General features: G+C 39.3%; 1 protein-coding gene across 1 annotated transcript in view; it reads right to left on the bottom strand.

Moving 5' to 3' along the window:
* Positions 1-10794: 10794 nt before the first annotated feature.
* Positions 10795-16298, bottom strand: part of LOC109683640 (protein argonaute-4) — a 39073-nt gene continuing 33569 nt past the window's right edge. Inside the window, exon 18 of the mRNA XM_074080594.1 lies at positions 10795-14701. Within this exon, the coding sequence (XP_073936695.1) occupies positions 14593-14701 (109 nt within the window). The 3' untranslated portion in view covers positions 10795-14592. The remainder of the gene's footprint in view (positions 14702-16298) is intronic.

The following is a 16298-nucleotide window of genomic DNA, read 5'->3' on the forward strand; positions in this document are numbered from 1 at the left end:
CACTTGCCTGAACACAGTCCTTCAGTGGCTCCCAGGTGCCCTCAGGACAATAGGCCCCCAAGTTTTGCAAGGGCCTCGCGCTCCTGCCGGGCTCCCTCTCCATGGCGTCCTCACAGGTTTGCATTTGGCGCCAGTCTCGTGGGATCTGATTGGTGAGCGCGGAGGAAGGACTGCGCATGCGCGACTGGCCACACACACACACACACACACACACACACACACACACACTCCCCACCCCGCGTAATCGCACCCTCAGATTTACAGAAAAACCTCTTATTTTGTGATTCACCCATGTGGTATTCCATTGTGTGGATGTACAGCATGACAGTTTGTGTATTTATTCCCTATGATGGACATTTGGGTTGTTTTCACTTTAGTACTATTACAAATAAAATTGCTACGAACAAGTCTCTGGACATTTGCTTTAATTCCTCTTGAGTAAACACCAAGGAGTGAAACCAACGGGTCTTACGGTAAGGGCAAAATTTTTAAAGAACTTAAAGGACTTTAAAGAAGCAGCCAAACTGTTTTCCAAAGTGCTTACATCTTTTTACATCTCTAATTGTTCATGTGTTATTGGTAGAAAAGATTGTGTCCTTTAGGTTGACTTGGCACTTGTGTTGAAAATCAAGTGACCATGTATGTATAGACCTATTTCTGTGCTCTTTATTTTATTCCATGTATCTATCTTTATGCCTATATTGTATTGTCCTGATTACTGTAGCTGTAGATTAGTCTTTACATCAGGTAGTATATTAGTTATCTATTGCTACATATCAAATTACCACAAATTTAGAGGTTTAAAACATACATACTTATTATTGCCGTAATCTCTGTGGATCAAGAGTTCAGAGGGCTTAGCAAGAGCCTCTGCTTAGCATCCCACAGGCTTCAATCAAGATGTATGTAGGCCAAGACAATGTTCTCATCTGGAGGTCTGGAAAAGAATCCACTTTAGATCTCACAGAGTTACTGGCAGCAACAATCAATTTTCTGTAGCTGTATAATCGAGAGCTTCAATTTTTGTCTTCTCACAATTCCTTGCCACATGGGCTTCCTCAGCATGGTCAGCAAGGAGGGAAATGAGGAGACAAGAGAAAGAAAGACTCTAGGGTGAATCTGCTAGCAAGGCAGAGCCTTACAGAACTTAATGTAATCACAAAAAGTAACATCCCATCACTTTTACCTTTTTTTTTCCCATGCTGAGGACCAAACCTAGGTCTTTAGATATGCTAGGCCAGCACTGTACCACTGAGTCACATCCCCAGCCTGCTATATTTTATTAATTAAAAGCAAATCACAGGTCTTTCTACATGCAAGGGCAGGGGATTATATAAAGTCCTGAATACCAGAAGGTGGAAATCATGGTGCCTCCTTAGAATCTGTCCTCAACAAATAATATCAATTATCCAGCTATGTACTCCTTTTCAAAGTGTTTTTTTTTAAGTGAGGGGTGCCTATTCTAGGTCCTTTGCATTTCCATATAAATTTTAGAATTATCTATACTTTTTTTTTTTTTTTGCGGTACTGGATCTTGAACTCAGGGCCTACACCTTAAGCCACTCCACTAGCCCTTTTTTATGTTGGGTATTTTTGAGATAGGGGCTTGCGAATTATTTGCCCAGGCTGGCTTTGAACTGCAATCCTCCTGATCTCTGCCTTCTGAGTAGCTAGGATTATAGGCGTGAGCCACCAGCACCTGACTTACATTTATTATTTATAGCCTATGAGATGCTAAGCAAAAAAGCCTGATGGTGTTTTGATTGGGATTGTGTTAGATCTATTGATCAGTTTAGGGAAAAATAACACCTTAGCATAGGTGTTAACACAATGAACATAGTATTTCTTCATTTATATAAGTCTTCTATTTTTCTCAGTAATGTTTTCTTTTTTTTTCCCGCTCTCTCCCTCTCCCCCACCCCCTCGATACCCAGCAGAAACTATTTTGCCCTTATCTCTAATTTTGTTGAAGAGAGAGTATAAGCAATAATAGGAAGGAACAAGGGTTTTTGCTAGTTGAGATAAGGATAGCTATACAGGGAGTTGACTCACATTAATTTCCTGTGCATGTGTGTTACCTTCTAGGTTAATTCTTTTTGATCTAACCTTTTCTCTAGTTCCTGGTCCCCTTTACCTATTGGCCTCAGTTGCTTTTAAGGTATCTTCAGCAATGTTTTCAATGTACAGATCAGGGACATCTTTTTCCAAATTTATTCTTAGGTATTTTATATTCTTATACTATTTTCAATGTATTTTTTATTTCAATTTTATTCCAAAATGCTTAATCAATAATCTTGGGGAATTATGCTCTTTCCCTGTATGAAAAGCCAATGCTCACTGTGACTAGGTAGGTTGACAAAGCAAGGTAAATGAAGAGGAACTGTCTTTGCCTCTAAGCATGTTCTCTTATCTATCTAAGTCTTTTTTCTTTTTTTGGTACCGGAGTTTGAGCTCAGGGTTTCATGCTTGCTAGGTAGGCGCTCTACCTATTGCTTGAGCCACACTTCCAGCCCTCTTATCTAAGTCTTATCAGCAATTAAGCTACTTCTTTTTCTTCCTCCAATTATGTGACATTTATCACATACCAGTTCGGTTCTGAACTGATGTAGGGAAAAGCATATGATTTATTAGCCCCCTAAAGCCACAATGTCTTGTCTATCTCATTGGTGAAACCTTGTATTTCAAAACTCAACTTAAGGCTTCCTACCTTCATGATGACTTCCTGATGCTCCTCCTAGGTGCCCCTTTCTGCACTTCCTGAAATGTATGTGTAATACTTTGCTGCTCCCCTTTGTTGAGCTAGCCTTCCCCTCCTCCTTCTAACCATGTAAAACATCTCAAAAGCATGAAGGTGAACATACTTTATCTTCATACCCCCAGTAGTAGGTATTCAGTAAAGGATTGCCACATGAATTATGGCCACAATTATTATGACCACACAATTTCAGGCTTGAGAAAAGATAACTGTTCCTTATGTAATAGTCAATGAAAATTACAGAATATGAAAGCATATTTGCATGAACATCACAACTATATAAAACATATAAGTATTGAAATATAGGGGCTTATTTGAATAAGAATTTTAAAACTTCACTAATCCTGTTGTCTGAATTCTTCCAACACACACACACACACACACACACACACACATGCACACACACAAAGGACAAAGGTTGGGGAGATAATGTCGCGTGAGGTGCTGAAATTCTGAGGGAAGCCAAGTGATTCAAGCAGGCAGTTGGAGAAAGCAGGACTAAACGAGTGAAACCAAGTTCAAATGCCAAGTGCAGAAACCAGCAGGAGGGACATGGAAAGAGACCCCCAGGGTCTGGAGTTCAGGATTAAATGAGACAGGATCACTGTGAGAAGCAAGGTTTTGGGTGGTGAGGAGTTCACGTATTGCTTCCTTAACCACCTGGGGGAGTCTATGGATTTCATTTGTTTACTATATACAAAGGAGCACTTACCATAAGCTAGACACTGTGTGTTGATTTCACAAGGATGAGTAAGACAAAGTCCTAAGGATTATAAAAGACAAAAATATCTAGGATTAATGTAGCAAAAGTGTTGAAAGTCAAAGACAATGGGAAAATATTAAAAGCAGCCAGAGTTAAAGGGCAATACCTTCAAAGGAGCTGATAATTAAATTCCTTTTAAAAATTAGGGGATTTGACTTAAAAAAAAAAAGACAATAGACATTTCTCCAAAGAAGATATACAACTGGCTGATAAGTTTATCCAAAGATCTTCAACATCACTTACAGAGAGATGAAAGTCAAAACCACAGTATAGATGTCTCTTTATGCTCATTGGCGTGGCTACTATTGAACAAAACCAAGTGTTTGTGAGAATGTGGAGAAATTATATACCGCTAGCTGCAATGTGAAATGGTGCAGCTGCTTTGGAAAAAAAAAAAAAAAAACTATGGCAGTTCCTCAAAAAAAACCCTAGAATTATCATATGATTCAGCAATTCTGCTTCTAGATGTCTACCCCAAACAACTGAAAGCAAAGTCTTTCAAGAGAGATATTTGCATACCCATGTTCATAACTCCATTTATTCACAATAGCCACAATAACTCATGTCTAAAACCTAGTTAATGGATTGTGGTGTATGGAAATACTAGACAGAAAGACAGCAATAAAAATGAACACAGTTCTGTTGGGTACAACAACATGGACGAATCTCACAAATATAAAGTTGAGGAAAAGAAGCCAGAAACAAAAGGTTCTGTTTATGTATACTTCAAAACAAGCAAAACTACCTATAAGTGCAACAAGTCAAGAGAGTGTTTATTGATGGATATGTTTATAAGCTTGATTGTACTGATGGTTTCGCAGGTGTATGCATATGTTCAAACCCATTAAATTGTGTGCATTAAATATGTGCAGCTTTCTGTATATCAATTACACTTCAATAAAACCGTTTTAATTTTTTTCCCATGCTGGGGTTTGAACTCAGGGCCACTTGAACTGCTCCACCAGCCATTTTTAGTGATGGGTTTTTTCGAGATAGGGTCTGACTGAACCATGATCCCCCTGATCTCTGCCTCCTGAGTAGCTAGGATTACAGGGGTGAGCCACCGGTGCCCAGCTAATAAAACTGTTTTTAAAAGATAATGATTCACTTTGTGCAGAATAGGGTTAGGTAATGACTAGGAAGAGGTTCCTAGGGTGTGCTTTCTGGGGTATTGATAAGCTTCTGTTTTTAAATCTGGGTGGGAGGCAGAGGGAATAAAGGAGAAAGATGGAAGGGGTGAATCTAATTAAGACATACTGTAAGTAAGCATTTAGGTAGATATCACAATGTACCCCCTGTACAACTATAATATGCAAATAATAAAAAAAGAAAAGCGAACAATTCTAGGTGGGACTTACATGGATGCTTTTGCTTTGTAAAAAATTTGGGCTATACACAAGATTTGTATACTTTGTTATATGTACATTATACTTAAAAAGAAGTTCAAAAAAAAAGTGCAATACAGTACAGTCCCCTCCCACTTCTTTCTCTCTCTCTGTTTTTTTCTGCTTGGCCATTGGATCTTTTTTCCAATTTTCTTCAAGTTCTCCCTCTATCATACATCTTTTCTCTTTCCAATATTTCCAACTTCTTCTCTATTCACTCCTTTTCTAATGCATGCATGTGTTCAAATCTCCCCCACTCTAAAAAATTAACTACTTCCCACTTCTGCTGATATCAGAATTCGTCCTTTCCCTTTATATACAATCCATTCACTGGAGAGTCTGTCCTAGAGATTCCTTAGATCTCTACAGTTGGGGTTGCTCCCTGCAGACACAGACATTGCTTTCACCAAGGTAATCCCTGACTACCTTGCTATAAATTCCAAAGGACATTTTCAGATCTGTGTTTATGTATTTTTCTGTGGTGTGGGCCTCACACATGCTGGGCAAGTGCTCTACCTCTGAGACATACTCCCAGTCCTAGAACTTTTCTTTCTTTATCAGTATGTGATAGCTGAACTCCTTCGTCTTTGTAGCTTGTATCTAAGTGGTTCCAAGTCTTTACATACATTGTCTCATTTAATCCTCACATCACTAAGATGTAAGTTCTGTATCATCTCCATTTTATGGATAAAAAAAACTAAGGCCACAAGAGATAAAACAACTTGCCGAGTATTACACAGCTAATTCCTTATACTATACATATACTTGAGGAAATATTCTATTCACTTGGTTTCTAGGACAACTGGTTCTCTTTTGTCTCTTTGTCCATTCCTTATTCCCTTTTGGATATCCCTCTTCCTCTGTCTACTTTTAAACATTTGTGTTCCATAGGACTCCATGCTTTTCATCACTTGTCATCTGCATGATCTTTCTGGGCACAAATTAGAATTGTTTTAATCACCACCTACATACTGTTGGTTTCCAATCTCTTTCTCCAATCTAAATGCACCAGCCCTTAAATCTAACTTGCCTGAAACTGAACTTACAGTCTTCCTCTTTCCCATAAATCTTCTTCTTCTTGTCTGTGTGTTCATTCTCCTAGTGACACTTATTGACCCAGCTACCCAAACCAGAAACTGAGAACCCTCCTTCCTAATGAACCTGTCTCCTTTCCCTCACTTTCCATATCCACTCTGCCACCAAGTCCTTTTTCCACTTTCCATTTTTTGTTCATTCCTTCTCTCAACTGTGCTATCACTGCTCAGGTTCAAGCCTCATTAGTTTTTGCTTGGCTATTGCATAATAGTCAAACTTCCTTTCTTCAGAACTTTAGCTTCCACCTATCCACAATATTCCTGACAGAAAAAAAAATTGCACAAATCAGACTCTGCTATTCCCTTGTACCTGTGGGATAAACTGTAAACTCTTTAAAATGCCATTCCTTTTCTTCTTTCTTTCTTTTGCAGGATGGCACCTGGGGTTTGAATTTAGGACCTCAGCTTGCTAGGCAGGCACTCTGACCACTTGAGCCACTCCACCTGCCCCTAAAATGCCATTCAAGTCCTGTATTATCAGGTTCTGATGGGAATTGTTGTCCATCCTTAGTCCAACTTTAGTCACTTCCACTTCCTCCCTCAACCTTTAAAATCTAAGAGTACTAGGCTGCAGGTATAGCTCAGTGGTAGAGTGCCTTGCCTAGGCAGGGCCTTGAGTTTAATACCCTGCATCACACACACACACACACACACACACACACAACTTGTTTTTGTAATCCATCCAAACAAATCATGATCTTTTTTCCCCCGTACCTTTGCCCATGACCAGAATTCCTAGAATACCTTTTCATCTTATTCATTTATAAAAAAATTTTTTAGTATTATTGGAAGGGTTGAACTCAAGGCCTCATGCTTTCTAGGCAGGTACACTGCCACTTGATCCAATTTGCTAGCCCTTTTTGTGTTGGTTATTTTTGGGTTAGGATCTCACTTTATTCCCAGTCTGGCCTGGACTACAATCTTCCTATTTGTGCTTCCCGGGTAGCTGTGATGACAAGCATGAGCCACTGCTATTGAGATGGGGTCTCACAAACTTTTTGCCTAAGTTGGCCTCAAACTTTGATCTTCATGATCTCTGCCTCCCAAGTAGCCAGGATTATAGGGTTGAGCCACCGTGCCTGGTAAAAATCTTACTCTTTATGAGACAGCTAAGTCATCACTTCTCTAAGTCATCATCTTCACTTCTCTAAGAAGCCTTCCTTGATATCCCCCAGTCTGGGTTAAGATCGTCTCTAAGTAATTTCATAGCTTCATGTGTACATTTCTCCTAGCACTTAACCCTCAGACCTACCTGTTTACATATATTGTCTCTAAGTTTACAAGCGAACCCCTCAATGGCCAGAGATTGTGCCTTTCATTCTTGTAATTCTTATACATAACAGAAGCTCCAAAATGTTTGTTAATGTTTCTTTCTAATAATTTCTTCCTTTGTTTAGTCAATCTGTGCTTGGTTTTTTGCCTACCTACCCATCCCCATCTGATTTTGTGCCTCTTTTCCCTTAAAGACTTGCCACTAGCTTCTGGAGAATAAAGTCAGCACAGAGACCAGAGCCAAGAATTGAAGCAGTAGAGTGACTGTCTAGCAAGTACAAGGCCCCACATTCAAATTCCAGTATCAAAAGAGAGATAAGCAGAGACAAAGACAGAAGTGGCACATGCCTTATAATAGTGTTGATCAGTCTGTCATTCCCCTACTTACTGGCCACCCTAACAACAGGAGTGACATGAGTCATTGCTGGTTGGTGCAACACCACACCCTCCCCCCCCCCAACACACCAGTAATTCAGGGATGGACATTAGTATGACCCATAGATGATGTGAGAGTAAGGCCATTTGGGCTCTCCTGAATAACATAAAATAATGGGGTTCCAATCAAAAACAGAGATTACATCTTTCAAAGGAAAGGAAAGAAAAAGCATTTGGACAGGCAAAAATCACAATTGCTATAAGGGAACACTATGTCTACAATCTCCTCACCCAACTGGCAATAGCCCGTTTGTGTTTCATGATCAATCCCCAAATTCACCAACAAAGTTCCTCAAAGTGTTCTGTCATTTTATCCTCAGCAGCAGGTATAATGAAATTAAACAGGACTGGATTCAAATCCTACCTTTATCACTCAATAATTATGTGTTATTTGACCTCTTTGAAACTGACCAGTTTAGTTCTTCTTTTTTGCCGCACTGGGGATTGAACCCAGGGCCTTACACATGCACTGTACCATTGAACTACACCCCCAATCTCATGACTCTTTATCTTCAAAGTGGGGATAACAATATGAACCTCAAAGGACTGTGGCTGGGATTAGAGATACCATACAAAGTAACTGACATATACTAGGCTGACCCCATGCCAGTCAGAATGAACTCTTTGGAGAATTAAGTCTTTACTCTTCTGTGTTCCCAGTACCTAGGTAAAACTTGGCATGTACCTAGTTTGTGATAAATGTTTCATAATTGATAAATATGGAGAAGATACCATGCTAATGGAAAACAAAAACAAAAAAATGTACTTTTAGGCTAATTACTAACATGCAGGACCTTTTCCTCTGAAAAGCTACAAATTCCTTGAGAATAAGGGCCATACTGAGCAAATCTCTGCATTGTCTTTTTTTTTTCTTTTTTCTTTTATTATTCATATGTGCATACAAGGCTTGGTTCATTTCTCCCCCCTGCCCCCACCCCCTCCCTTACCACCCACTCCACCCCCTCCCGCTCCCCCCCTCAATACCCAGCAGAAACTATTTTGCCCTTATTTCTAATTTTGTTGTAGAGAGAGTATAAGCAATAATAGGAAGGAACAAGGGGTTTTGCTGGTTGAGATAAGGATAGCTATACAGGGCATTGACTCACATTGATTTCCTGTGCGTGGGTGTTACCTTCTAGGTTAATTCTTTTTGATCTAACCTTTTCTCTAGTTCCTGGTCCCCTTTTCCTATTGGCCTCAGTTGCTTTAAGGTATCTGCTTTAGTTTCTCTGCATTAAGGGCAACAAATGCTAGCTAGTTTTTTAGGTGTCTTACCTATCCTCACCCCTCCCTTGTGTGCTCTCGCTTTTATCATGTGCTCATAGTCCAATCCCCTTGTTGTGTTTGCCCTTGATCTAATGTCCACATATGAGGGAGAACATACGATTTTTGGTCTTTTGAGCCAGGCTAACCTCACTCAGAATGATGTTCTCCAATTCCATCCATTTACCAGCGAATGATAACATTTCGTTCTTCTTCATGGCTGCATAAAATTCCATTGTGTATAGATACCACATTTTCTTAATCCATTCGTCAGTGCTGGGGCATCTTGGCTGTTTCCATAACTTGGCTATTGTGAATAGTGCCGCAATAAACATGGATGTGCAGGTGCCTCTGGAGTAACAGTCTTTTGGGTATATCCCCAAGAGTGGTATTGCTGGATCAAATGGTAGATCGATGTCCAGCTTTTTAAGTAGCCTCCAAATTTTTTTCCAGAGTGGTTGTACTAGTCTACATTCCCACCAACAGTGTAAGAGGGTTCCTTTTTCCCCGCATCCTCGCCAACACCTGTTGTTGGTGGTGTTGCTGATGATGGCTATTCTAACAGGGGTGAGGTGGAATCTTAGTGTGGTTTTAATTTGCATTTCCTTTATTGCTAGAGATGGTGAGCATTTTTTCATGTGTTTTCTGGCCATTTGAATTTCTTCTTTTGAGAAAGTTCTGTTTAGTTCACATGCCCATTTCTTTATTGGTTCATTAGTTTTGGGAGAATTTAGTTTTTTAAGTTCCCTGTATATTCTGGTTATCAGTCCTTTGTCTGATGTATAATTGGCAAATATTTTCTCCCACTCTGTGGGTGTTCTCTTCAGTTTAGAGACCATTTCTTTTGATGAACAGAAGCTTTTTAGTTTTATGAGGTCCCATTTATCTATGCTATCTCTTAGTTGCTGTGCTGCTGGGGTTTCGTTGAGAAAGTTCTTACCTATACCTACTAACTCCAGAGTATTTCCTACTCTTTCTTGTATCAACTTAAGAGTTTGGGGTCTGATATTAAGATCCTTGATCCATTTTGAGTTAATCTTGGTATAGGGTGATATACATGGATCTCGTTTCAGTTTTTTGCAGACTGCTAACCAGTTTTCCCAGCAGTTTTTGTTGAAGAGGCTGCTATTTCTCCATCGTATATTTTTAGCTCCTTTGTCAAAGATAAGTTGCTCATAGTTGTATGGCTTCATATCTGGATCCTCTATTCTGTTCCACTGGTCTTCATGTCTGTTTTTGTGCCAGTACCATGCTGTTTTTATTGTTATTGCTTTGTAATATAGTTTGAAGTCAGGTATTGTGATACCTCCTTCTGCATTGTCTTTGCCATAACTTAGTAGAAAGGCTTTACTGTTGGAAACTTTTTTAAAAGACATGAACTAGGCAGCGTGGTGCACACCTCTAATCCCAGCACAGGGATTGCAAATTTGAGGCCAGCCTGACCTACATAGCAAGCCCTTGTCCAAAAAAAAAAAAGATACAAGATTGCAAGACTAAAGATCCCCAAACTCGGTGTATTTGGAAAGCTTTTCCTCTGAAGAGCTTAGTCTTATTAAATATAAGAATGTGGTCACACCATTCTCTTGGGACTGTAGATTTTTCTTAAGACATCACTTAAATAGATCTTCCCATTAAGAGCTACACTCCGAATCCTGATGAATATTATAAAAGTTTTCATATGTGAAATGTTACTGAGCAGTTCTTCGAAAATTCCCAAATGGCAACTCCTAAAAATAGGAGACCCAGAAGTTAAAATGCAAAGTTTTTCCACTTTTCCTCATCAAATTTCTCAAATTGAGGAAATTGTTTTTAAAAAGCAACAATGTGTTATGTCATTATACTATATTCCATATTTATTAGACAATTCACAAGAAAAACAACTTTTGGCACAAGAATGCCAATTTATTCTCTTTTTTTTGGACACATGAACACAAAATATCCCTGCAGGCCAAAAAAAATTGCAAAACTTAAACAACCATTATCTTATCTCAACATGGGGATACACCCCTTCATTAATAGCTTAGAAAGTACCTCGTATTGCTAGAGACATACATCCAGTCCAAATTTAATAAAAATACATTTTTAAAACATTACAAGTCTAACAGCATAGAAACAAAAATCACACCATTAGTCAAATGAACAAATGCAAACATTTTCAGTCACTTAGAAAGAGCATGAATATGTCAATAGCAAGGGATAAGAAAATGGTTAATCAATAACAAGATCTTCCCTTTAGTCATACAAGGAAAAATTCTTGGAGTTGAAGCAGTACTGATACAATGCCCTCAGCCTCCACTTTCTTAAAATGAAAGCAGAGCTACCACCTTGCTATTGAGCAAGAAAATCTATAGCATATCCACAAAGGTTGCCGGGGTAGGGTGGAGAGAATGAGCTTTGTTAAACAGCAGGTTACCTTTTCCCTTGGGAAGGGGTAGGTAGCTGAGCCAGGCAGGTAAGCTCTGACATAGGCTGGGCACCAGATCCTAAAATGCAGACCATATAGAACATGTCTGCTTATAAATCATCACCTTTGGAAGCAGCAAATAGCATTTACAGTAAGAAGGAATATGTTCTACCTGCCCAGAATGCTGGCTGCATTAAGCCAGCTGGTTCACTTTAGAAACTGCTCAGGAGTCAACAGCTAACAACAACAAGAACAAAACATAATTGATTCAACATTTGAGTTTTCACCACTCTTACTGCCCAGCTCCTTATCCCCAAATTGTAACTCTTTAGAGTTGTTACATTTAAATCTTTCACACCACATAACAGTGCCTAGATAGGCTGATTTTTAAAACCAAACAGCCCAACACTACTTCTAGAGAATGCACACCTCCCATTGATTGACACATGCATAATGATTCGGTCAGTCAGTCTCGAGGGGGTTACCTATTCGAATGAATGTCAAACGGAATTAAGTTAAAACTATGCATTCAGACTTGCTTGCAATAGCATTGCTGCAACTCTGATTCTGCAGTGATTTCCTCTTAAAGATTCTCCCCTCAGCAAGCTTTTGTTAATAATCCTACTTCTTCCATATTTTTTTCCTTTTGTCCACAATGTCAGCATTGCACCCTAATGGTACTGTTTTCCTATAACTATAGGCCTCCCGGCTTTTCCTCCACCACCATACTGGCCCCAGCATACTATGACTGACAGAGGTCATACAAACTATATAGTTCAAGGTCAAGTGTAGAGCCCAGCTTCAGGCAAGCGGATCAAGGCTTCCTGGCACTTGGCCTTGCTCCCTGCTCCATCAGTACCAGGAGATGGTGAGAGCTTCTTCTGTGCGTTATTAACAAGCAAGCCCGAGGCACTCAAGTGCAGGTGTGGTGCCTGCTGGCCAGCCAGTCAGCCACCAAGAGTTCTTCACATTTTGGACTCCAGAGAGAGAGTCCCCCTTCTCCTAAAAATCTTCTGTTTTTTCTCCTCTTGGGTCCAGAGTAGCCATGCTGAAGGATATTTTCTGTGCTCTCCCTGAACAAATATGAATAAAAGTAGCAGCCAGCCCCTCACCAACATGTCCTGATTTATATAATCCAAGTGAGGTATTTGCAAAAAAGGAAAAAAATCTTAAGAAATTAACATCTGCCATCTCTTTACTCCTGCTATGTGTGCTCCAGTCACAGGACTTGCTTACTTCCCACTATCTGCAGAGATTAAAGACTTCTGCCCTTGTCGCAGTGCGCTATAGGACTTGATAGACAGTATAAAACTCTCTTCAAGACCAGTCTCAGCAAACACTGGTGGTGCCGCCGAGCAACAGCACATGGAAATGTAAACTTCAACGTATTTACAAACTTGTTTAAAGACTGAAGAAAAACAATGCTTTATATTGCTGGGATTTTTGAGAAGGCTAGTTTAAGAGATTTGGACCAACTAATGAGTTCAAGCAAACACCCTTCACCATCTGATCCAGTGTTTCCCACCAGCAGTTTCCAGACAGAGGCCACATCATGTCTGTCTCTTTCCCCAGCACCTTTCTCAGCCATATAGAGCATGGCCTCAGGGTCCTTTATCTCACTCTTGCCATTCCAGGATAGAGACTAGCAAGCCAGTAAGCAATATGTGGGCTGGGAAACACTGGCTGGAACTACCTAGACTATGTAACTGTTGTCCATTACAAAGCATTATCTACACTAATTACAGTATACATTTTCCTATACATTTTAACTGATGCTTGCTTGTTTGCTTGCTTTTGATTAACTCTCTTTGTTTGGATAAGAAAGGAATCCTCTCTCCTTGTGAGTGGAATCCAGAATCTAGTCCAAAAAAAAATCAACCTTTTCTACACAGTTTTAGTTAAATAAAATGAAGGAAAACCTACCAAGTACATTTCAAGTTGAAAGAGAAACAAACAAACAAACAAAAAATTGCACTGTAAGTAATTGTGTGAGTAACCTTGATTCCCAGGGGGGACAAATTTAAATGCTGGTATATTTTTGCAAATGCAGCATCACTCAATGTGCCTTATGGACTGGCAAACCTATCCAATAAGGAAGCATCCTGGTTCTAGCTTATTAAAACAAAGTGATAGGACACCAACTGTGACTATAAAATAGGTTAAAAACAATTCTTTAAAAAGGCATGGAAATATATGTCTTTTCTGACTGGTTTCAGAAATTGCCAGATTATGATATATAAGAAATAGTTGATAAAATCATACCAAAATCTCATCTAGAAAAACTACATCACCAAGGGAAGGAAGAGGAGGAACCTTAAAAAAATGCTTATTGCCAAAGTTAACTTTCTATGAGAAAAGTTTAAAAATCATTTAGATCTAACAAACTACACAGCAGCATAAAATGGGCACTTTTGAAAACTTGGAAAAATACTAAAAGCTAATTTTTTTTTCAAATAGGGAAAAACATGAGTACTTTTACCATGGCAGTGCTATCTGTCACTGTGACATGCATTACATCTGTTTATGTCACACATTCACAAAAGTCAACCAAATAGGAGAACTGCCTGTTTGAATTTGCAGCCAAACATAGTGCAATTGCCTGGCAGCCTGTACTTGCACCAGCACAAGTCTGCAGAGATCAATAAGATAAAGTAGTAAAACTAATAAAACTCTGTAAAACTTTCAAAAAATTAATGCTCATTAAAGGCATTTACAGTGACGAAGTCAGAAATCTCTATTAAAAAGTCTATGGGCCCACCCAATTAAATAGTTACATTGAACTGAAGTAGATTGTTTGGTTTTTTTCTTTCCCACTTTATGCATACACCCCACTCAATGAACACAGAAAAAAGGAATATTCTTCTCTTATAAGTCTAGAGGGATGCGGTGAACACCACAGCTAGCAAAATATTCCATAGAAACCTTTCTTGTAAAGTCCTTTAGAAAGTTCAGGCTGATTAGCCTTTGCACATTGAGGTAAAAATTCTGTCCAGTGCATCATCAGAAAAGATAATCTATGAGTATCTATTATTTTAGAAAAATGGCTCAATTTTGTTGATGCATCAGACAGTGCTGCAGAGTATATTTTCAGTGCAACTATTATGAGCTGCTGGTAAAAGACCACCTGAAGTCAACTTGGCTCTAGCTAGAGGTGGTAGGCATTTGAAACATTTTGAGGCTGTGTGGGGTGCCAGACCAGTTGAGTTCTTTTTCTGAGACTCTCAGGCAAAATACATTGTGTGCTGGGTATCATGGTGGATCTGCACAGCCTTAGCCAAGGCTTGAGGATCCCGGCCGTTGCTCTGTCCTGACACATGACTGCCTTCCGCACTGTAACGAGAATAAAGCAAGAAACCAGATATGTAATAGAAGATTGTTTCAAACTTCACGTGTTTCAAATAGCACAAATAGTACTGGATTCAAGAAGATGTTAGGTTCTATCCAGGACTCCTCAAATCACTTAAGTTTTTCTAAACATCAGTTTGTTCAAGTAGAAAATGAAATATAACTTAATGGGTGGCTATAATTATTAAATAAAATAACATCTTCAAAAAACCAAATCTTTAGTAATACTTACATAAGGACTTCTGATGCCCAATATGTCTAGTTAATTTCTACTCATCCTTAAGGCTTCAGTTAAATATCATTTTCCCCCTAGAAATATTCCCTGACTCCGAAGTCCAGGTCAGGGTCACCTGGCACATACTTTCACAGAATAGTGTATTTTTTTTTCAGAGAATTAAACACAATTGAAATGAAATTGTTAATTGGATGCTTATTTACTTCTCCACTGGAATATAAACTCCAAACTCACCACTTAATCCCTAGTGCTTAGAATATAATACAGTCTCAAAAGCCATTTATTTGTTTTTTTTTTCCCCCCCGGCAGTGCTGGGGTTTGAACTCAGGACCTCGCACTTGCTAAGCAGGTGCTCTACCACTTGAGCCACTCTGCCAGCTCAATAACCATTTGTTAAATGCATGAATCTATGAACCTAGTGTAGTGCCAAAACATGGTAGATACTCAGCAAATGTTCCTGAGCCACTGGGAAAGCAACATCCTCTTGCTTTCCCCTCACTAGCTATAAAACCTTAGACAAGTAACAATTCCTCTGAACTTTGGTCTTTTGGAGGTAACAACTTTCTAAACATCCCTTTTTAGGGTACCATGTTACATAGGAGCTTGGAAAATTCTAAATCACCTTCAACTGACTTCTTTTTTTTCTTTTTTCTTTCTTTTGGGGGGGGTGCAGTGCTGGGGAGTGAATCCAGGACCTCAGGCATGCTAAGCACTGTGCTGTACCACTGTTACATCCTCAGCCTTCTGATTTCTCTCTGTAAATAGTGATGATTATCCTCACGCTCTAGGATCAAAAATCCTAATCACCTTTTACTTCATCCTCTCCTCTGTCACTCACACTCAATTAACTGTGAAGTCCTATCCATTCCATCCTAGGAATGGCTTTTCACATGTAACAAAGGCAACTCTGCTCTAACATACTTTTCCAGACCAATGCCTACTATTCCTGTCAGTATGCTCCAGCCAAAGAAAATTTGCTATTGTCCAAACATGTCACTTGCTTTTCTCCTTTATGTCCATTGTTCTCTCTGCCTGGAAAAACCCTCTTTTCTTTGTTGAGCCAAATCCTACCTCCCAGCTATAAAATCTCTACTTTCCTCTGATGGCCGATTACTTTTATCTATACTGATTGGGCTTGTTGCCAAGTCTATATTTGCTTGTATTGTCTCCCATACTGAAACATAAAATCCCCATGGGGCAGGAAACATGACTTATTCACCTTGGTATTTCTAGCAGCTAGCCGGGTACTCGGCACCCAGTCAACACCTAATAAACATGTTGGATGAATGAATGTATGTTACAGAATGGAAGGTACAAAGCCACAGCTGGGCATTTTCCATAATAGTG

Source organism: Castor canadensis, chromosome 7 (genome assembly GCF_047511655.1).
Source record: "Castor canadensis chromosome 7, mCasCan1.hap1v2, whole genome shotgun sequence".
NCBI classification, from domain to species: Eukaryota; Metazoa; Chordata; class Mammalia; order Rodentia; family Castoridae; genus Castor; species Castor canadensis.